General features: G+C 32.1%; 1 protein-coding gene across 3 annotated transcripts in view; it reads right to left on the reverse strand.

Moving 5' to 3' along the window:
• LOC126855310 (lachesin-like) overlaps positions 1–25,572 on the reverse strand; it is a 91,683-nt gene that overhangs the window by 12,489 nt on the left and 53,622 nt on the right. For all 3 annotated transcript variants that reach the window (XM_050602850.1, XM_050602851.1, XM_050602849.1), the window contains exons 3-4: positions 22,773–22,984; positions 521–734 (exon numbers count right to left, since the gene is read on the reverse strand). In XM_050602850.1, coding sequence (XP_050458807.1) covers positions 521–734; positions 22,773–22,984 — 426 coding nt within the window. The remainder of the gene's footprint in view (positions 1–520; positions 735–22,772; positions 22,985–25,572) is intronic.

Here is a 25,572-nt window from a genome sequence, read left to right on the forward strand (position 1 = left end):
CATTACAAGTGACGGGAAAAAGAGAGCTTACTTTCATAGACGCGCTCTTATCAGCATACGGACAAAAGCGTTGCAGCATTCTTTGCGTACGATGCTCTTCACGACTTCTTTTCATAGAAAGACTAAGATATACGGTATGTGACCGCATACGGGAAAGTTTGCGCGTTTTTCTCATACATTTGCGCGCGAATTGCGCGCTCGCCGCATCGTATGCATTCATTCTGTATAAAGTGAGTTGAATATAATATATAAGAAGCCGTGATGAGATGTAAAGAGAACGCCCAGATGTTACTGTCAACAAATCTTTTTTTTTTTGCTGGTAAAAATAATTTATCATTCTTCAATTATATGTATATACAGCTTTCCTCATTTTCATGACAAACGTCCGAAACGCTAAGAATTAAAAAAAAAAAAAATATAATTTACAAAGTATTATATATAAATGACTCATGGGTGTAATAAAAAATTATAATTGAGTGCATAATTGCTGATTAATTTCACGATGAAATTTTGCGCTTACCGACGACGTCAAGCAAGAGAAATATACTCGTGGGTGGATGAGTGGACACTTGGCACTCATATATTCCGGCATCCCTCGGTTGGACGTATTTTATTTGAAGTGTCCAATCCTCGCTGTGGTGGAAATGAATTGCTTGAAACCGCTCGTCGTTGGCGTATGTCGTCAGCCCTACGGTCAGTAACTCTTGTACGTTCTTGCGCTTGATCCACGACACCTGCGAGTTACAGAAAAAAGATTTCTTAGTAAAGATAATCCGATAGTCGTGAACAGTATTCCGGTCGAAGAAATCAGAAAAAAAAGTTTATTTTTAACGACATATCTTGCTTTATATCTGTGCCTTGAAATTTCTAAAAAATAGACAAAATATTTTATTTCTTTATTAGAAAATTGACTTGTAATAATATAAATTGTATAATAATCTTAGTCTTTGTAAATTCAATATTTATTTAGAATTTTTTACATCAATAACAGTATTATATGTAATAATTGCAAACGAAAAAAATGATCAATGTTATATGAATTACAAAATAAAATTTTCTTCTAATTTTGAAAAATAATAAATTTCAAAAATCATACATATATGTAAAAATCATATATTCAATTCGTATATGTGCACTATTAAAATATTATTTCCAAATTGCTTGAAAAAGTTCTCACTTTTATTACAATTAAAATAAAAACTAAAAGGTTTATATATTTATATTATAATAAAATTTTATACATACATCTAAATATAAGTAATACAATTATATAATATAATACCTAAATATATAAAAAAAATAAAATATAAAATAATATATAAAAGAATATATAAAAATATGTTTCACAATAATTTTTCATATTATTTTTAATTATTTTGCGCGAATAACGAAAATGAGTTTTATGTTTAATGCTTTTAATTATTTTTATATATGACAAGAAAGAATATTTCATTGCGACTTTCATAACAAGTAGAAATATAGATTGCGCCAACGTAGCTGTTACAATTGTTAGTCATAACAGTTGGACTACTGTCCGTGTATAATGAACAATAATCACTGTCCGTTTATAACGGTTAGTAACTACTCCGACATAGCGATCCGCAACTACTGATACGTAGAACACAAACAGTAACTACTACTGCGTGTAACTACTGCACTACGATCCGTATGCTTGTTATTACATTAATGATTCGTACCTTATTTTTGCATACGTGGATTATATTATGCTAAGATTAGCTCTATAAATAAAGAAGTATATCTCATGCGTAATGAAAATAAATCACGATATCTAACAAGATTTAGCAAATTTATAGCCTGTAAAAAGATATGGATTTAAAAAACGGCAAATAATAAAATAAGAAACATAAATTGTTTATAATTTTTTTTTTTTCTTTTAAATTATTTTAACACGAATAATGTTTCAGGATACAAAAGTTTTAATGTAAAATCACGTTATGATCAGAATGCACATATAGAAAGAAAAACTTTGCTTTTCTTTTTGTGCCTAATTTCCATATCTATAAATAAAATTTCTTATACATACAGGAATGTAGTTACATATATAAATACTGTTTTTATGAAAACATAAATTATGGACTCTCTCTTTTAATCTCATATAAGACCAGCTTTTGTAATATCTCATTTGCAATTTTAATGACTTTCTAGTGGAAAAAATTTATATTACTGCATATACATTTTTGTCGTTTTCACGTGAAATTTCATCCCTTTCTGAAAAAAAAATTTCCACATATAGATTTTTAATTTTGTTAGAATTATTTCCCTCTGCAAAATCCATAACAAACAACTGTACATTTTAAAGCATCTTTGCATCAATTATTTCATTGCCATAAAATTCGCATCTCTCAGGCCCCTTTAATACGTGACATCGGTTTAAAAGCTTAAACAATGAATACTCCCATTAGCTCGGCTCTCTCATCACTATACAGTTATTACGAACATCTCGTGCGCGAGAGATAGAGAGAGAGATGCCGTATTACCGTATTACCGAATACGAAATTAGGCGTTATAAAGTTCATGACGTCAATGAACCATTCAATACCAACAACCATTAGCACGCATCGGATGCTCATAACTTATAAAAACTTGCAACGCTCTCAGTAACTACAGTAACTGCCACGTATGTACACAAACATACACATACATAGGTACATACGCCGTGTACATATGACGTATGGTCAGTAACTACAGCACGTCAATAACGCTCGGTAACTATCGTACGTATTTCCATCTCACTTGGACTACCTGAAAGCCACCAAGAAGCGCCGTCAGCCAGAATAATCCGACGACTGTGCCGCGAGATGATTGTAGGGCTCGTGACCGGAATTGATCGTGAACTCCAAAGACGTTCAGATCCCCCTTGATAACCACACATTTTTTACCCCTTTGTCACGCTACCATTTCTTGCGATAAAGAGAAATACACGTGTTGAATAAAGAGTACCGCAATGCATAAAACATTTGTTATTTATAAAAAAAAGTGTTTGCATGTCAGAAGCGTTGCGATATCATCTAAATTGACTTCATAGATATTATAATATATTTTTATGTGTATTTTAATGTTATTCGTGAATATATAATAATGATATAAAAATTAAAGTTTGAAAATCGTTTTTCGATTATTCTTCTACGCGTTACTGTTTCCCGTTTCGGTTCAACAATCTTTCGTGTTCGCGCAGCATAAACCAGTGATATTTGCTCGCAGGAGAATATACATACTGTAGAGAAATTTTCCGCGGAATTGATCAGAAGACATATTTCCATAAGAAAATATTATGTTAAAACTTGGCCAGTGTCCATTTTCGTATTTCGTCGAAAAAACGGAAGTTCACAGTCTTGTAAAACTAGCCGTTTGCTGGATGTCGCAGTAGTTAATTTTATTATGTCAAACTAGAAAGATTTAAAGTAATTTACTTTCAATCTGATGTAAACTGAGAAAACTAAATCAAACGCAACCGAGACATAAATAAAAAAATTGTATCAAAATCGACAACTGTAAACACTAAAAAGTTTTCTGGCAAACTTGTTTCTATCGAATTGGATCTATCGTCTCTGTACATTTAATATGTAGACAATGTCTGCAAACATAGAGTGTTTTGCAAACAGTAGGACGAAATATTCGTAATGTATTCGTATGTATATATACTAGAAGAAATACCGAGAAATTTGCATAAGAAATAAAGGGAAAAATTTTCCTGTAAAAATTCATAGTGCAAAATGTAGAAAAATAGAGAGGACAGGCTGCATGCGCAACACATACAGAAAACCAAATGTGATTAACTTTTTTATTTTGATGAAATCTCTCGATTTTTATGCGCTGTTATTTTTCATCATTGCTATTATTTTTTATTCTTATAAATTAATTAATATATTTGATTAATATTTTACGTATTAATTAAAGAACTACATTTATAAAGAAATTAAATGTAACTTCTTCATTCTGAGATTTATATGTTTCACGAAGAAAATATTTTATCTGTGATTAAAATTTAGAAAATAAATTTATTTAATGAAATAAAAGTATGATATGAATTTATACATATATCTGCAATAATCACTTTTCTATAAAATATCAAAAATTTTTCGTATATAATTTATGTATTCTGTTTAATTAGCTTTTAATGTTCATGTCAGTTATCTGTATAACATCTAAATGTAAATAATAGATTTATTTTACCACAATAATTCATTATTTATGTATTGTACCGTCTTTTATATTAACGAGAAAATATTTTATGTGTCATCTGAATGGACGATACTATTAGCTTGTAATTTTAATGGAACTATATTTTATCAAATAGTGCAACATAGAAAGCGTCCATTAATATATCATGGTAGATATTGTTGCAAACTTTATCATATATTCTAATGTCCTGCATGAAAAGATTTAAGATAATTTTCTTCGCGCAAGAAAATGCACGATAGACATCGCGAAATATTACGAAAAACCCTACATTCAATTCAAAGTAGAACGTTAAATTCGAGAAATATAAATATTAAAAATATCTTAAGAAAGAAGTTCATACGTATAGTAGAGGCAGTAAAGTATCTCTCCGAAATCTCGAGGAAATTAGACAACAATGGGAGAAAAGATTCTTATTTTTTATATCTATTATCATTTTTTTTTTTAATAAGCAGATTCGTCGAGAAGTGAGAGATATTAAGAGATGTTTCTATTATACGGAATAAGAGATTGGAATAAGCATAACAATCGATATTCTTTTTCGTGTTTTTTCGATGCCTAAAAACGGTCAGTATACGCTATTGTAAGAAGAGCTATCAGCAAGAATTATCCGGTGAACGCACGATCCTTTTCGAATCCTTTTCGATGGTATCGCTCGTAGACAGAATTGACCAGCAAAATCGGAAAGGAAGAGGTCTACTCGCGACGATAGGATCTCTCCGTCCTCGTATATGCCTTTATATTCCCCGTAAAGTTCTAAGCACCTGCTAAAGCGAGATTGAGGAGTTTTTTCCTCGCGGAAAATTGAATTCCATCGATCGCGCATATGGCGCGCCATCGTCCGCTTCCATGACGACATCGCTTTAATCGGAACGCTTCGATCAATCTCGCGTGTAATCATGATTCTATTAATGTAATTATTTATATAGATTTTATGATGACAAATCCGTTTACTTTTAAACGTGAAATATTTCCGTTTTGCTTGAATGAAATGATTCAATAAAAATGTAGCGTAACGATAATGATTGAACGGAATTTTTCTGTTAAGAATTATTTTTTAAAATTTTTATTCCTATTCTCTTATTTTTTATTTCTTACTTTTTATTTTTATTCTTATCCTCTTATTTTTTATATATGCTTAACAATCTAATTTGATTGCAATTTATTTGTATTTAACATTGACATTTTTTCTTATATCATATGATTTAATAATAAGGAAATTTATTATTGACATACAGTATCAATGCATGGTTGAAATAAATTAAGTGTAATCGCATTTGTCGTCATGCCACAATGTGAAAATATGTCCACTGTATTGCAAGTCGAACGTAAAATATCGTTGCCGCCACACTATTTCGAATGGTTTATTCGGTCAGATTGTCCCGGGAATTTATTCATTCGCAGGGCCAACCATATTTCATCAAGAATAAGAGCACTCGACTTCTTATCTTTATCGAAATGTTCTATACCAAACATACAGGTAGCAATTTATTTATACATGTCTCTCTCTCTCTCTCTACATCTTGGAGTTACAATTTTCTTTTAAGAGTATGAGGTGCACATTGAAAGAGACGATAAATTGACACATATTATTCTATTCACTTTTAACGAGGATGCTGTTTTATCTAACAATTTTAGCTTTAAAAATATTATTTTACATTTTCTAGTTGGAAAGTATTTTTTTGTTTCATATTAAAACAAAGTAGTAGCATTTTTATTTCGCAAAATATACTTTCGAATGTGTGTTTTCTTTTTCAAAGTATATTTTTATTGATTATATATAATATTGTAAATAAACTGCATATGAGAAATATAGTTGAGATACAACTAGAAATTCGTAAAGAAGATATTCTAACGAGAAAATTAATTTATCAGACTTACAGACTTTAAGCTCCATCCCAAGTACAAGAAATCGTTCCTACTGTATATACTGGTAAAACCCAAACGGATAGTCACTGCAAGTTGAGTGATATGGATTCAGGGATCGCTTAGTTAATGATTGCGAAATTGTCGGAAGACGCCTGTGAGATATATTGATGTAAATGACAGAAATTGTTATTGTCCGCATGACATGGCCCTGTCGCTTCACGTCACATGATGGCGAATAGCATTATTGTTGCCCTGTTCAATTCGAGAAGCGTTAGATATCGGTCACTAACTTGCTTAGATTACTAATCGGGCACGGCTCTTTTGGGCCAACCTATTGTATAGTTATACTTTAGCAATATTGAATCGATAGAAACATGTGTGGAATACATCATGCGATATTTGATGCAAATATATCTACATAATATAAAAGTTAAATATCTGATATTTTTAATAGAAGCATATAGTATCCTAATTTTTATAAAGTATACATTATTATATATACTATATATATTTTATATATATTTTATATACTGTATATTTTATATACTATATTTTATATACTATATTATACATATACTATATACTATATTATTATATATATTATTATATATACAATTATATATACTTTTATAAAGTATATCATTGTAAAGTAGCCTATATTTCTATTTTCAATATAGCGATGTATAATGAGATAAACTTAAATTTAAATTATTGATAGTCATTCTGATAATTATTCCGATTCAATAATGCACTATGCAAATTGCTAAGAAAAATCTATCAAAGAAACGTCATTACGCTCGATAAATTAAATGGCTCCTTTTGAGTGAAGCCGCGCGTACTTTTTTCTATCGCTACCAAAACGAGAGAAAGGTATTCGAGTTATTTAACGAAAGTCCAGGATTCCGTAATAAACTTCAGCACAGCGAGCGTCTTATCGTCGAAAATGAATCTCTTGTCCTGGTTTTACAAACAACTTAAGATGCAAGTTTTCCAATCATTTCGTGCAGCAGTTAACAGATTATACCGAGTTTTGATGAAGTCTAAATAAAATTTTCCGTTAAATACCAAATATTTTAAGCACACTGAAATTATATATATATATATATAATTTATACGTAAATCACTTAAAAATCTAATTTTAGATTTCACGAGATTTTGTTATTAATTACTGAACTAAATTGTTGTAAAAACTTTTAATGTTTTAATACAATTCTCGTATCTTTTTTTCAGATTTTATTTTATTTTTTTTTAAACTTTAATACATTTTATATATGTCATGTATTATTACACATGAAAAACATCGCTAAAATTTATTTTTACAAAACATGCATATGTATTAAAAATCTATAATTATTTTTGCAGAAATATTGATATTAAATGTTTTATGTTGACATCCATTATTTATAAAGGTAAAGAGAAATTGTAAACCTCATAGTGAAAATAAAACGTAACGTATTAGTTTGTAACATGAATATGCAAAATATAGCGGATTACATTAATATATAACATTTCTATAAAATTTTCATTATTTATTTTGCTTTCATGATTCGTAAACTAAATAAAATATGCAAATGTCCCGGTGGTAGTCGATCCAGTTTCGAAACGACCATAATAAACTGCGAAATCCGAAAAAGGGAAGGCTTTTTTTTTCACGGTGATAAGATCTTGTATATTCTTCCTGATTTTTCTTATCCGTTTTATTTTCTAAACTGCCCTTTTTCAATTTTTCTTCATCCTGACATCACCAGCATCTATCTCACGAGGCGACGTTAAAATTGGCATTGCCTGAACGATTTCGTGCAATTTCCGAGATGAGGCATTGAATGTTTACTCACTGTCTGCGGATATTTTCTTCGCAGAGTCTTTTATGGAGGAAGCTGAGAGAGGACGATGGTGCGCCATTTAAAAGCCGGCGAGAAGAATTGCAGAAAAGAGAACGATTGCACACAACTCGCGAGCAGAATTGGCCGTATCGCCGGGAAAACAGAGTATGGGGTAGATGCAGACAGGGGGACACGAGGGATGAGTCGAATAAATAGAGACCGAGAGAATGGCCGTTGGCCATTCTTGCGTGCTTTCTGAACTCGATCGTCGAGACTTTGGCTTCCGGGCGAGAACGCAGACGCGCTGACTGGGATCGACGCCGTGCCATCGGCACGCAGGTAATAGTGCGTATAGTGCAATGCGCGTAATAGGAGATTCATTAAGCGGCAAATTCGATTTTCAGCTAATTATGGATGAGAGCGGGGTATTTCGGCGAGGCTCAATAATGGGAGAGAGAGAGAGAGAGAGAGAGGGAGGAACTAATGTAGCTAGCGCGTTGTTACGGAAATTTAAAGCAGCTTATAGCAAATCCGGCAACGACAACGCCATGAATCGATGATGTAAGTAATCGAGACGCGCTTAACGCGTCAAACGTGAAGCACGTTTCGTGGGAAGCGTATCGAATGCACGAGCGTGCGCGCTTTACGGCATATTCGCGAAAAGAGTATTACATAGCCACCGGCTGCAATTTTATTCGCGCTTGAAGGAAGAATTATTGATAGCGCCTTCAGAGCTTATTACATCGTGCTTTCAATCTCTCTCTACTTTGCTTTAAAGAATTTTATAGAATATTTTACAACAGATTTTTTTTTGCGTACAAAAGTAAGACGCTGATAATCGTATTGATTCAACAATGGATTTCGGATAATTGAGTTAAATAAAGAAAAAAGAAATCTTTAAGAAAATATAATTACGACATAATTATATATACAATACACTATTATTATAATAATAATAAAAATTGTTTTTTTAAATTCTTTTACAAATTAATATATTTCCGAACAAAAGAAAAAAAAAACTTAATCTACGATAAGTCCATCTGCATTTCTTAATTACGAAAATTTAATTGACGCTTTAAAGATAATCAGGATAATTGATATTCTGCTAAAAGGAATAAAGCGTCCTATTTTATAATTTCTCAACACGGCTTTTTAAATTTTATTCTTTTCTTCGAACAAATCGCGCGTGTATGCTGAACATTGTGTTATCAAAATCCTATCTTTTTCACGTTAGCTCTAAAAATATTCGACTTTCTGCAAATAATTAGACCCCCCTTCGTTTTACCGTTATTATAAGGTTTTATTAAAAGCACATTCTCTCATTCCGTCAATATTTTATCTATAAGTAACGCTTGACACGTTAATGTCCCTTGGACAGCGGGATAATACGCTGCGCGCAAAAGGATTCCGGTCGGTACGAGGTTCTACGGATCATTAAGCTGCTTTAGCGAAGTGATAAATACTCCATGCACTTTACAGCTTCCAGATACAATTTCTCTTTCTCCCCCGTCTCACCCTTCTTACGGACGAGGATTCTATCGGACGAGCGCGGTAAAACAAATATCATGTCATCCGTCGCGGTACATATTTCCCCCGTTATAGGACAAGCAGATATTTATTTCCGAAGGAAGGAATTCGCATGGGAGATAAATCTAAGAAAGGATACAGAGCAGGTTGCAGCAACGACACGAAGGGGTTGAAACAACCACGCCCATATTCTAATCGATTTTATCGTCCGCTTGATTAATGTACGCATCTCCAATGGAATCGAAAATAATCGCGTGTAATGAAAACATACGAAGCGGAAATTAACAGTGCAAGCGACTCTTTTGCGGTGTAATTTTTCTCCGATGCACATCTGATTTTGTTCTTTGAAATTTTTTTCTTGAGGGAAACAATGTGTTTTTGACGTTACATAGGACACGCTGAAGGATGATGGAAGACTGAAAAGTTACGGGCAACGAAATGAATTTACTCGTCGGTCATGAGGGAAATCCGAGGATGCATAACACACAATCAACCAATTGAAATCGATCTGCATGGTTGTACGACTGTGCGCTGGCTAACGAAGTCCGTTCCGCCATATATACTGGAACGCGGCTATTCACTCCTCTTGTTCCCGAAGTAACGTAATAAATATATACATTTATTGGTTGCGGAAATGAATGAACGATGAACCGCCTATTCAGTACCGCGCTGTTAACTATAATGGTTATTTGCTTCTTCTTAGATCCGATCTTAAATTCGATTAGGTTCCGCACGATTAAATTATAAAATAGTAATCACACATTTTGTCTTAAGATTGAATGTCTTGAAAAAAAAAAATGATTTTATATATAATTTATTTTATAAACAAAATTAATACATATAAAATCTAGAGAAATATAATATAAATTAAAATAAAGTAAAAAGAAATAATATAATAATTTGATGAAACATATAATCATTTTATTATAATAATGATAATGTTGTTACAAATTATTTCCAAAATTTACCTTATCATGTGTAAAATAATTTTATTCAAAAATTGTTAGTTCGTTGTTTCATAATTAATTAGTAACAACATCAATAGCATAATTAATTATGCAATGGTATTAATATAATATAATTCAATATTCTCTTAAAAGCGATTAATTGTATATTGTATTAAAATATATTAAACTATGACAAACTCTCTATTGCAAAAGAAAAGCAAATCAAATCATCATTATTTAATTGCATAAAGATTTTTTTCTTTATATTTATGTGAGGAAATTTTGTGCGCACAAAACAATGAAATCATTAGTTAAAAGCTGTGTTATACGTCTCGGCATCAATTTCTCTTGACGCTCTCTCGTTCCGCTTTTCTCTTCATTTTCGAAATAGTGCGATAAATACAAGGGCCCGCACTTGTAACACACTGCTTAGCTATAATAACGTTCTTCCGTACCTCTCCAATTCATCCTTAGAGTAATTTCTCCCTCGGGCAGTTTCTCGGAAGAGAATAAAGAAGCAATAATGTATGTGGAATGTACTTTCATGACAATGCACCGTACTTCAAATAATAGTCCACTGTAGACGTAAGGTTCAGTCTCACTTAACAGCATTACATGACACTTCATTAAACGTTAAAGCATCAATTTTATCACTGATATAAATGGGTGATAATTGCGCTCCACTTTGTGAATTTTCTTTCTTATACTTTATACGTTGCAGCCATTTTTTAAATACATTTTCTTACTTAAGATTAATTCTCATCAGCGCTTCCGTTCGGAGCTGCAATTTTTTCAACCAAGTGCACTTATCTCGTGCCGCAATGAAATATGCATTTCGTTGGGTTATAGATATATTTTCTCTACCATCGCATCACATACATGTCGTGTTTGTGTGTGTGTGTGTGTGTGTGTGTGTGTGTGTGTAGCCGGTGACTCACTGACTGGATGCAAATAATGTATGTATATATATATAACAAAAAGTACTATTTTTTGCAGATCACTCCTAATTCATACTGCACCATGATTTATGCATTTCATGCTGTACTCGTTCTACTTTTTGACCAACTGGCGTTTGCATTGCCCTAGTATACAGTGCGTTTTACTTAAAATTCGAAAATGCAAATACCGTCCTTCACGGTGAATAGCAAAAAAATACATTCCAATAACGACTTGCAGTGTATGGTCGGTATTTTATTTATTTTTATATTTTTCCGTGGATACTCTCTCAAAAAAATCCCGGAATAAAAATACTACTGAGTTAAAAAAGAATAATTAAATACTAACATTCTAATATAATTCTTTCTGTAGAGAAAAAAATTATCACAAATACATTCCACAAATATATATTCCAATTTGATCGAGTAAGTAATACAAGTTTTATAAATAAAAAGTTATAGTTGTATATAATAGAAATAAATAGAAAAAGGTATATTACACACACAAGTCTCTGTAAAAATAAAATAATAGAGATAAAGATTAAAATGTAAACTTTCGTGATCATGCTACCATTTCGAAAACTGATCATTGTATTTTCGTTCAACGAATGAATTGCACGCACGTGCGCAAATCCCGCGGGCGCACGCCTATAGGCATACAATATCATAAACACATACGGCATGTATATGTATATACACGTTCACGGGATATTTAATACCGTTACACGCAAGAATATGTATGTATCTGCATTTGCATTCTTTCCGTTCTCGCTGCGCCATCGATTTTCTGCATCGATGAACGCCTATGGGCCACGGGATTGCGATCGGTGCAGCTTCGCGCAAAAGTCGACGGTTAAGAAAAAAAATGGATTAACTACGTACTCATTGTTCCGAGAGCACCGCCGAATGCGCGGCGCTCAACCAATTTGGATCGATCCTACAGGGCTCGCTGACGTCAATAAAAGCGGCTCTTAAATGAATGCATGCATCGCCGTCTGCCTTTCGCGCGCCTCTTTTTTCACGAAATTTTCGCCGACACGGATCGCTCTCACAAGAAATAAAACAGCGAATAATTTACGTCATAAAGATTGAATGTATTCGCCGAACACAAAAGCTTCCGCCGCGCATGCGATATTTAATTATTTATTAATTTATTTTAATTTAATTTAATTTAATTATTTATTTTAATTATTTATCACATTTGTCTTTCTCTTTACGTCAGCAATACGAATATTTTTTTTGCGTAGTACACATTTCGCGACTGTCTTTTTATATTTTTTTCTTCTTTTCTCTCTCTCTTTTTCTATCGCGATTAAATTCGCGAGTTTTTAAGTAATGCTCGCGATGTATGCATACGAGCGACATAACTTTATCTATTTATATGCGATACAAATGCAAATGCACACTCATATACGGGACAAATGCTTATGCAGATCTTGCGACACGGCTTGTGAATTGCAAAAGTTGCCGCGGTCTGCACTCTCTAAGATCGTTTCAGGATCGGAGAAGTCATCCCACGTTGACATATAATTGCCCTAGCGTATAACTTTCTTTTTTGGCACATTTGTTGAAACATTTTCGTTGCTCCGGCGCATTTTGAGAAACATGGAGGCGTGATGGATGCGACTGTAATTTCGCGCGAGAGTAAGCTTCCTCGGAGGTGGTAAATTTGAATGTATTATTTATGTATAAAATATACCGCGTGTGCACATTTAACACATAAACAATGAAATTACATTTATGAACATATTTATGAATTCAAACGCAATGGCATTAGGTTGACATAAATAATGTCTCTCTTATAACGAGTAATCTATCATACTTATATTAATTTATGAAATATGCGTGTCTTTAACAAGTTTATATTATATTTCTATTTTATTGTTATTTTATTTCTATTTTAGTACCGATAAATCGTAATCGTAATGGAAAAATGTTTGATATAAGCAAATTCGATAATTTAAAAAAATAAGAAGAAAAATATATATATATATATATATATATATATATATAATGATAAATTAAATATGTAAGTCTTTATTTTATATATACGGAATATTTTAACAATTACTGTGTTGTATCTAACCGATATATTTTCACCCAAAATAATGACAACGTTGGCAACGCAAAGCGCACAAATTGATTTATAGCACTGCGATTTATTACTATTTCAGATCTTATTCCGGCCCTAGAATATCAGAATTTCGTGGATCTACTGCACTCGCGCGGTATTTGTCAATTCTCACGTTACGTCATACATGTTCGTCGCGTGGCAAGTAGAAATTCTCGTCGAATATATCCAACATTCGATCCCGTCACATTTTCCGATGCGATTTTTCGTAGCCATCATGCCTCATACGTGCCAGCATGATGGTTGAGTCTTACTCTTTAGAAAGTATCGGCTGCATCGATCGTGCATGTACAATTTATATGCAACAAAACGGGCCACGCGCGATTCCGGTTCGTAGCACGAGTTCCCGTTGTCCATCTTCACAATCCCGATGCCCTGCATCCCTCGAATCGTTTCTCTCGATAAAAGAAATTACCTAACTGTCACCTGCCACATCGATTTATGTCCTAGAAGACTGGCAATGTATTTCAATGAACAAATATAACAGAAATATAAATATCAATCGAGTCAAAAATTTCAAGAAATTATTGTTAATATATATTAATAAAATTGATAATTATGCATAACTATTTGGTTTGAGTAATCTGTACTTTTATTTAATATTTATGAAGCGTGCGAAAAAATAGTAAAAATATTAAAAGTCAGTATGAGTTGCAAATTAAAATTAATAAAATTTAAAAGCCTTTTTTCTTAGTTAAAATAACTATTATCAAGACAAATGCAGTATTAATTATAAAATAACTAAAAAAATAAAAATAAAATGTTATAAATAACAATGTCAATTATAAATTTACGCATAACATATGATTTCTATTCTTTATTTAACTCTCAAAGAAAATAATGTGATAAAGGTTGCACTCTTTCGCTCAACTTCATCTGCTTAGCAGGCCATGCTGTACACTCGATGCACTTTCTTCATCGGCGCGTAGAGTTAAAATTCTCCGGAAGTCGCGCGCGTCATTTCCTCACTCCATCGGTCGCGTCGCGATTTTTCGTAGACGCCGGCGCCGGCGCCGGGCGCCGCGTTGTCTTTATGGACCGCGCGCGAGGAGCAGGTGTGCGCACGTAGCATCTTCGAATACCGAATGCCTTCGGGGATCGGGTATAGGTTTATCTCACCCACCCTCGCAGCGTCTCTCCGAGCGTGGTGCACGACTTATCGAACGATATCCGGATGCAAGTGCAGCGCGATACGACATATCCGACATGCCGACGCCCTGCTTTGCTTTCACGCGCAGATGAGATTTCTCGTTGCAGTTACCCAATTATCGGCTTGCAGGTCGTTAGCGACTCCCAAAGAGTTTTCACCGCACAATGCGATGGTCTTTCGCTCCCGCGCTCCGCCAATCATTCGCCAATCATCGCGAAAATAAAATAAATTGCCCTACATTGCGTAACGAGTTACAGTTTGCGCACTTCGCCATTGCGTCGCACACTGCCGGACATTATTTGCGCAAAATTGCGAAATACCGTCGCTACCGAATCTTCGAGGAAACGAAATAAAAATCGACTTTTCTGCGACACTGAAAGCAAAAAAAAAGAGAAAGAGAGAAAAAACACACTAGAGCGGTGCGGACAACAAAAGCCGCGGTGCTTGCTTTGATTTGAATATTTTAATGGCACCGCGTATACGGCAGCGCTTCTCCACAGTGCTCCAACGTGGTATTAATGAACGAGAAATGGACGAGAGAGGAAAGAAAAAAGTAGACGAATTGTTATGTGATTTTTTTTTCTGCTATAAGTCGTTCGCCTGTTCAATATGGTGCGACTACGGATGACGAGAAAAAGATTGCGTTTGATGTAATGACGATGCTCTGCGAACGTTTCGAGTGCATCAGTACGTATACACTTGCTTGAGTAATTATTCCATATTTTTTTTTTATTATTTGTTCTATCGGTGATATTCCTTTGGTATTTTCAACTCTCTGTTTTCTACACGAATAATTCACGCGCAATTTTTTTTATACAACTTCAGTAAAATATGTATTAGACATTTGTATTTTTTCTTTTGAAAGAGAGACTTTAATTAATTTTTTTTATTATTAGAGTAACTTTGTTACTTTTTTTATTACTAGCAATTGCGTATATGAAGCATGTCTTGTTATTTTATTCGATACTAATATTATATATATATATTTATATATATATATATATATATATTTTTTTTTTATTGAATTTATTCTTACATTTATTGTTTATTGTTATTCTGTTATTTATTTGCTTCGCATCATGTAACAAAACTGTTTATTTCCATAATCATTTAGATGTTATTACAAGTTGATTATTTTTCAAATTTTATAGCAAATATGATGTTCCTGCTTTTTAAAGGAAAACAGTTTATTGTTTTTGATTTTAGTATTGTTACTTTTCGATAATTCATAAAGAGTAAATATAACATTTGGGCTAATTCACTTTTGCACGTCATGAATGAAATAAATATCTTTTTATAAAATATTCAACGGTTTCCAAAACAGTAACATTAAGTAGGTCACCTCATGTGTATAGGATAGTCCTTTTAATTTTATGCAATCTATATTTTAGCACAAAAAATAATATGCAAAAAAAAAAAGAGAGAGAAAGAGAGATTCTCTCTTTCTCTTTCTCTCTTTTAGTCGAGTTTTCTTCCGATCTCTTGTTGTGTAGTAAATAAGCTCGAGAAATGGAACAAAACTATATTTACATATAAATTTATGAAAATGTAATAACATATTATTAATAAAGAATAGATTTTGTGTATATGTGATGATGTGTTTGCAAGTAGAATATATTTTTATGCATATGAAAAACACTCAATATAAGAACAGAAAGATAAAAAATCATACATATTTAAGCTGCTTGCATTAACATGTGTATGCAAATAAGGAAAATTTTCATGTTATATTTCATATATTACGTTGCATAATTTTAAACATCTGTGTGACTGCATATTTTAATGAAAATGTAGCAATACATAAGTAATGCAATGTTATCTACTTAGCAACTTTATTTATTTAATTCTAAAATTTGAAATTTTTTATCAAGTAATCCTCTAATTAATTGATTTACATCTTATGAATATTATGTACGTTAATATTTGTTACATTTTAATTTTTATATATCCAATAAAAAACAATATTTTTTTACACACTTCCCCTTTTTTCGCTTTCAATAAAATGAGTTTAGAGGAGCAAGTATAATTTTTGTTAAAATGCAGGAATATAAAACAAAAAATATTTTACAATAAGTGACAACAAAACTATACTAGTATATAATAAAATATAATAAAGAAAATATATCAAAGTATATGTAAAAAATATTGCGCGAATTCCAAGATGTACCTACATATAAATTGAATAATAATATTTTGACATACGTAAAAGATTATTACTGTGGTTATTATAAAAGATTTTTTCACATCTTTTGTAATAACCACAGTTCAATTTGCTATTAAATTTTAATGAAAAAATATTAGAAAAAGTTTCGGGACATACCTTTTATTCTTAATCGCGAAATATTTTTAATAATTAGCGCATTTTTTATTTTACGATCAAATAGCACCCATCATCCCCCTTTCATTTACAACTTCTCTCAGATCCAGTATTAATTGCGACTGTAATTGTGCAGAAAATCATAAACTATCGACGTTGCTTGATTATTCCGGTAACTTTTTGGGGTCTTTTGCATCCGGAGGATACACGCAATGCATTCATTAAGATCGCCGATACATCGAGCCCATTCGTGTATTTTCATACCGAGACGTCTCCGGATTACCGAGCTCCGCAATCTAGCCGACCCCGTTATAATTAGATTTATGCTCGGGCGTTCGTCTCTCTTGAACGAATTCCAAATATTGCTGTAAATTACGGATAAAAAGGTTGGCGGTGTGCGACCTAGTTCGCTCAGCCGTGATTGTATTTCCGCAACCTACCAGCAACTCCCAGCACTCGGAATAGTAACGTCGTTACTTCCGTTCGCTCGAACGGAAGAAAAAAAAATGAATCAACGCGAGAGGAGAGAGGGGAAGAGTGTATAAACGGGCCATATAAGATACGATGGGTTCGACGTGTCCGAATTTGGCGTTAATGCGGATTTAAATCTCTGCTGAAAGTATCGAAACTTCCGTCGTATCTCTTATCATTGTCATAATTCATATTCGTTGCAAAGCGTAAAGTGTCTATCTTAAATCGTAATGCTCACCTGCTATCAACATTGTCAAACGATATAGAAGCTTTTAGGCGTGAAAAATTCACCTATGATATTAGGATTCTCGTTTGAACGATCATCGTTTTAAAAATTATTTTATTTATATTATTTTAACATAAAAACATTTCACACAAAATAATTCTATTTATTCCACAAAAGGAGATTTTGTTAGTCATATATCTTGATTAAACTAACAAATTTTGGTTGCATGAGGAATATTCTTTCTTGCATGTATGCGAAAGATCATTTATTATCTTCATTGTTATCCGTATGTAGCATCATAATTCACGTCGCTCTTAACCGTATGCACGAGATTCTCACATTGCTGTGTACATATAGCATAAGCGAAAGCTTTGCGAGTTTATCAGGCGAATCTAATTTTCTCTGAAATACCAATTCGATGAAAGCGTGCACACCGACTCTTATTATTATAGTCCATCTCTTGACGCTCTTCGCGGTGCTCGAGCGTTCGCTCTTTGCTATAATCCTCGTTCGCTCCAATTTGCAGCAATGAAATCTTATATGCTCGCGAAACGACACGCGTGTAGTATCTGATAACGACGTATATACATAACAACGACCGGCTGAGTCGTTCGATGAGGCTGTCCCTATCGATTTCTACCTGTGTCCGTTTGACTCACGCGCGCCGCCTCATGCTCTCCTGTGTTCTCTATAACGCGCCAATTATTCTCGAGCGCCCGTGGGAAGGGCGTAATAATTCCGTAATAACTTTCGGAATATCGCCCGAGGAACCACGTGCGCGATAGTGAACGGCTGCAAAACTGACAAACGACATGCCGCGAATGATTCCAATTACTTTTTGAATAACAATATGCCCGACAATTTGTATCTGATTTTAATATTTCGTTCTGCAATTTCCGTGTATATCAATAAAGTGCTTCATTCAAATCCCTTCTCATTTAAATTATTATAGAATAATTTAAATTATATATTCATTTAATTTTCTTTTATATCAAGAGATTATTATAATTGCGCTACATTATATATTTATTCGACTGACTGTATGTATGACGTAAAAAAAATGGGAATTTGTATAAATATGACAAGAGCGTTCAATCTTTAAAAGCAAATTATATCAAATAAAAAGAAAATATCCATCATTAAGATTACAACAAATATAACGAAATAATATGTTATTCTTCCATTAATTAATATATTCTGATAATTAATAAATAGAAAAAGTTATTAGAAATAAAAAAAACATAAAAAAATTTAATTTTTGTAATTAACACGTTTCACAAAATGGATTTGCTTTTTCCATATCAAAAATTCCCTCCACAACTCTGATATTGTCTTATATCTTGTCTTTACTTATGAGACATTCCAATGTATTTTTCTTTGATAACTTCTTCTGACGCGTATGAACATCAGAGAACTTTACTCCGACATTTTCTCAAATTAAAACAGCAAAGATAAAGAAGAAAAATGTTCTATGCGCAATTTTTCATGTTACTGGTGACAGCGTCGCATACCATCCCTTATGTTTGGCGCGTATAAATAATGGGATGACCAATGCGCCATAAATATTAAATTAATTAAGATAGCACTTTAAATTTATCGTAGCGTTAATGCAATATTGCAGTTTGGAATTTTGGTCGCGCAGCAATTTGCGCCTTAGCCGTAACTACATCTTCTTCTAAGAAGCAAAAGGAACTATTTCTAATAAGATCCGACCGCGACGGCACTGTAAATTAATTAATTAAATTCTTGAAATTCTGGAAATGGTCAAACGTCGTAGATGAGAGTGGATTGCATTCTTTCGCGCGACGCTATCTTTTTTAAATTTCCTTCTAAAAAATCAGGAATCTTATTAAGTCTGTGATACTGTACAAAGATCACGCTATCATAAAAAAATTTTATTCTCAAAAATAATTTGTTAATAAACTTATGATAAATATTAGAAATTCACAATTTAAAAAAAATACGAGCTTATCGAGATGCGCTCTTTAAAATTAGAAATATGTATTTTTAATACGGTGAGTCACACAAGCAAGAAAAAAATCTGCAAGCAATAGTAAAATAAAATTTTGTCAATCGACGTTTTTTATAAATAAGTTTTTTATATACTATATTATAAACTTTTTTAGCATCATTTTCGTACGAATCAGCGAATAACTCGATTATTACAAACGTAGTTAATAATTAATACTCTCGTCACGTTATCCAACTTTGATAAACGTGTATGTAGTGGTGAATGAAGTTGAACAAGCAATAGGTTCATTAAACGGTTCATTAAACTCTATTTGATTGTATTGCTCCATGTTTACGTCGCATGTTAAATCAGCGTAACGTTGTTGCAGGCAAACCAGTTGCCATTTAAGTTATGACAGGTTACATTCGTCTGTTATAATGACAACGGTACCTTTAATGAATAAACCTTTTTTCACCTCTTCCCCATTATTTGTATATACTTTTAACGTACGAGGATTTTTCTATTCTGGATAAAACATCGTCGGCCGCGACACGTAAATCTATGGCGTTGCTGTTCGTGGGAAAAAGCTCGCGTTGATATGCACGCAATGTTATTGCGCAAACAAAGAAAACAAACTTTATAACAACGTTAACTGCGAACCGCCAGAAGAGTTTCGCGCGTCTGCTACATTGTAAAAGTTGCCGGGCCGCGTAAGAAACCGTGAAGCAGTTGCGAAAACATCGGATTAATTAAACGGCGCTTTAAACTTGTAATCGGCAGTAATTCTCTCTTGCCGCGAAATGCATTCTTCTAGAATGAGATTATGCCGCGGAATTTTATGCGACGAAAAGAATGCTTTGCGCCTGTTTCTCTGAGGTGGTCTGAATTCATCTGTTTGTGTGTATTATGTACGTGTATATGTTGGGTTCTTTATTATCTTCTACGCGATCTTATTATAGAGACGTTTGTATTACTTAATAGTTTATCGATATCCGGAAAGTTATATCGAGTTATATCTACATTCAAAGTGCTGTATCTTTAACATTGAGAATTCAGCTATGATCTACACACCGCATCGGTTTATATTTACATATTATTGAAATTTATAAAATTTCAAAATTAAACTTACATAACTTTTCGAATAAGGGATTCAATTTAGATACAAAGTTACACGTGTTATTAATGCGTACCAAAAAAAAAAACTTGTACAATATAAAATATTTGCATATGAAATATTTTAAATGCGATTTGTTCAATATTAAATATAATTAAATTGTTTTTAAAAGTGTATATAAATGTGTTGTATTACAAAGAAATATAAATTTCATTTAAAATCAGTTTAGTTAGAAATGAAAGGAGAGAAAAAGGAAATATTTTAATATTAAAATATTTTACAAAAAATGTAATTAATGTGACACATTAAGTATTAATTATTATCACGGATATTATTATATATTTTAATACTATTATTGTTTTTATGTTATTATAATATTATTATTATAATTTCATAATGTAACATCATTGTGTTTTCAATTGCTTTATAAGATAATCATAATATTTTTATGCATTTTTATAATTAGCAGAAAAGCTCCATAATGATTACTGAGTGAGAAATATTAAATAATAACATCAGATAATAATTAAATAAAAAAAAATAAATATAAAAGGAATAATAAGTATGAAAAAAGAATGGTGTGGAAAAATAAAAGAATCGTATTCCCTTGCGGATATCGTTTCCCCTTGGCATTAGTAAAAGTTGACAAAAGTCATAAATTATACACATCTCATCTTAAATAACGAAGCTATTTCATTTTTCGTGAATCTTTAGACGAAACTGTTATCCATTGCACGCATATCTTTTATTTGTAAATCTAAAGCTGTTTGCTCGACAGTATCATCAATTCTATACAAAGTTGTCATCGTATTATCAAGATTCGTGAAAAGAAGCGTTGAAGTTGAAAATTCTTTAGACCGACGAAATCTTGTTTATTCTCTCTTTTATCTTGTCGTGTCGAAATTAGATGACACATTAATGCTTTTACTTTGTACAATTGCAAGAACGTTGCTCCGGTTCGTCCTGCATACCTAATTGAGGCGCAAATAAGCGTAACGCTGTTTTGTCTCTCGGAGTCAAATAAAAAAAGAACGTACAATGGCGTTGAAGGAATCTATTGATTAATTTTCCTTGCTCAAGGAATTTGACAAAATTTTGATATATATATATATATTATTGATAATATACATAAACTCTTTCATTAATTATATGCGGTTTTAGCTGCGTTTAAAAAAAATCTAAATGATAAAAATTACGATAAGATCTCGATACTATCACATTCTCACGTTAAGACGATATTGTTAATCTAGCATCGCGCATTGCGCAATATTCGTTCATGAGAAAAACATTCGATCGATTATCGATGTACATTTTACTGACATTTACTCAAAATGAAGAAGGATAAACAACAATTTACAATTATCTATCATTTTATATTTTAAGCAGATAATCAGCAATTCACACAGAAAGCAAAGAATTCTTAGATTGTATTAAATTTACTCTGTCAATGTGCCAACTTTCTATTACCATATGCAATTTTACGCCATATTGCAAATTAAATATTATTAATTTATATTAATTTATGCTATTTTCATTAAAAACTTTTGATGATTAGCGTCATATATTCGTGTTATTCATGTTTTTAAAGGAAAATTTAATTTTCTCTGCCATATAATTATACTGATCACTACAAAATCGAATGTAACTAATAGATATAATATGAATTTCGCATTGATAATGCTAGTTGTAGAGTAGAGAAAGCTCGTTTGTGCTTATTATAGAATATTAGTAATCATATGGTATTACTCTCCATCTATCTGTAAAACTATTAACCCATTGATTGACGCTTGATTAACAATATTTTAGAAAAATTCTCTTTTTCTCATTGCAACAAGAATATATTTAGGCCACAGTAATAAATTCATATAAAGTTTCAACAATTAAATTTTAGATTAAATATACACACAAATATATACATTTTGTGTATTTGCTTTTTTAAAAAAAAAATAAAAATTTCTTTTTATTTGTATTACTTTCGAAAAAGTGACGAAATTTTTTATCTAGTTGGCATTTATAAAATAATCAATAATGGAATATATAACTGCTTATTTGTACATGAAATTGTCAGACATTAATCAATGGGTTAAATGTGTCTGGTAATTAAGCCTTACCGTGCCCTCTCCTAAATTGTGAACAACGCAGGGCATCAGAGCTGTGGATCCTGATTGCGCCGAAACTGATGTTGTATTTTCCGTGCCGAAGGTCATCGGCAAAGTCGGTGGTAGATCGACGTCCAACGGTTTCCCCGTTGTGCCGTCCAACGAATTTATGTTAACATTTATATTAACATCGACTATTTCCGCCGTTACTGCCGCAGGATATTCTGAAACAAATTAATTATTAATTATATTATAGGCAAACTTTTTCAATTATTTTTAAGTACACAAATTTGCAAACACAAAATTTATAAGTAAGAAAAGTGATAAGAAACTATAATATTCCAAACTGTAATATTACAATAATGACGTAACTGAATAAATGTCAAAATATATGTTAGAAAAAAGGCTCTATTCTTATACAAGAAAAAATTAATTTAATTTAAACAAATATCATTGGAGTATTTGAATAAATTATATCATTAATTTGAAAAATAATTAATTTAATAATTATAGCTACGAATAAAATTTACGGTTACATTAACAATATTTATTAATTAATAATATTTATATAATCAACTTGATATTTGCCTGAACAAAAACGTGGTCAATGTTCATTTGAGCAATTTTCGTTAATATATAATGATATAATTTCTCTTGTGACTATGTATTTTAGTTCTCCTGTTAAATTTCAAATTAGTATAATTATAGTTTTTCTCTCATATAGGTCACAGATTGATCAATGACATTAGCATTATATCGAAACATGTATATTTCATGAATATTATTTCTGTTAAGTGATTGACAGCAATAACAACATATCTATCACCTACACGCAATTTTGCATGAAATGTAAGCGAGCCTAGTCTCTTATCGCGTGGGTGCTAAAGCCGGCCAAGTTTTCGATGCCGGAGGTCATCGGCTATCCGATGGTAACCGCCGTTAGATGCGCCGAGAAATTGGCATTAAATCACGTTGGCTTTTACGAGGTCGAACTTTGTTATAATATGAGCTCGTTTGCGCATAAATTGAGTCAAACTCTTAGTTTTATACCTTTCTAGTTTTTCAACTTTAATGTAATATCTAATCATAAAATGATAAAATGATTTCATTAAATGATAATAATTCTCAGCTATACCAGTAGCATGTAAGTAAATCTCTAACAAAAATGTTTATAATAAATGTTGCAATTTTTAAAGCAATATAATTCTAAATATGTAGAATCGTATTTTATAAAAACATAATATGCAACTAATTTATTTTTATATAATTGAAGGGAAAAGATATTATAATACTTATATATATAATACGCACTACATTAGCATATTTCATAAATTTTATTTTTATTTTTATAAATTTTCATAAATTTTATTTATTTTTATATCATTTAAGGGGAAAGATATTATAATACTTATATATATATATATAACACGCGCTACATTAGCATATTTCATAAATTTTAATGTTATATATGCGATACTTGGCGCATATATTAATTATCATGCATACAAAAAAGATTGCCGATACTATTTTTACATTTTTGCCATTTGAACCGGAAATAAGCAGACGCAAGAAATGTTTTTTTTTATATCATATTTCGTACCCGTATTTATCGATCCTAACATGCAAGCCTTTCAATATGTTGAAGATGCTTGCGGACTGACATGGCTAAAAAGTACTTTCCACCATATGCATCACTTTTCATCCATGAAAATTTACGGAATATTGCCGGTCATGCGTGACGCGCTTGTGGGGCTACGTTACATTGGACGCGTTATCTTTTGTTGGAGTAATTTTATTTTTCCCGATGGCTAGAGGGAAATTGGATGCAGGAAGATGAGTATCCGTCCATGCCACGCGGATTTCCGCGCAAGGTCGTCATTTATTTTGCTTCCGCAAAGAAGATACGATAAGAGAGTAAAAAAAAAATCTATATCCCACGCGTACAAATGTTTGTGTAGGGATGATCGTGGCGCGAGGGTGGTTAAAGTCCAACGGAAAGCCTCTTAACGAGAATCCCTCCGGCGCGGCGCCGGGGCTTTGAGCGGGCAACCGTTAAACCTCGTTCGACCTCGTAACGACTGCTTTGATTTAACGCCTATTTTTCAGACTCCCCGCTTATCGCTGGCTTTGGTGGTGTGGCGTGACCGGCGGAGTGAATTCGTTAGAAGATGCTTATGAGGAAGTCGTCCGGTCGGCGACCTTTGTTGACAAGCTACGCTGTTAACGATCACTCGCGTTGGTCTTGTCATTATTTCAGCCAGATAAAAGTAAAGAAAATGATTACTTCAAAAAAACTAAAACAAAATTTGTAAAAAGGATAATATCAAATATAAAAAGTTTAAATGTGAAAGCTGATATTTGGAATTGTGCCAACATAAACTATAAAAAAGGTACGACAAAGAAATCGACACATATATATGGCGAAAGAGCAAAAATAAATTAAAAATTGTAACAATTTATTACAATATTATATTTACATATATTTTTATTTAAAATTTTTTTTTTTATTGCTTAAATTGATATTGAGTAAGGATACATTTCGGAGTAGAAAATTCGGTTTTCGAAGTGTCTTTTTTTTATAAATCAATAAATCGTAGCTAAATTTCGGCAATAGAATCCCTTCGTATCCTCCTAATTACCATGTGAATTTCAAATTGAAATATCGGATGTCAAAGTTTGAAACTATACAGCCAAAGCAGTAATTACCATTGATTAATTGTTCAAGAATTTATATGGTTATCTACTATGATAGTTTCTCGGTGCGTGATTATGAATTTATGAAATGTATAATTAATTATACATAAATGTAAGA

The sequence above is a fragment of the Cataglyphis hispanica genome, chromosome 15, assembly GCF_021464435.1.
Source record: "Cataglyphis hispanica isolate Lineage 1 chromosome 15, ULB_Chis1_1.0, whole genome shotgun sequence".
Taxonomy (NCBI): domain Eukaryota; kingdom Metazoa; phylum Arthropoda; class Insecta; order Hymenoptera; family Formicidae; genus Cataglyphis; species Cataglyphis hispanica.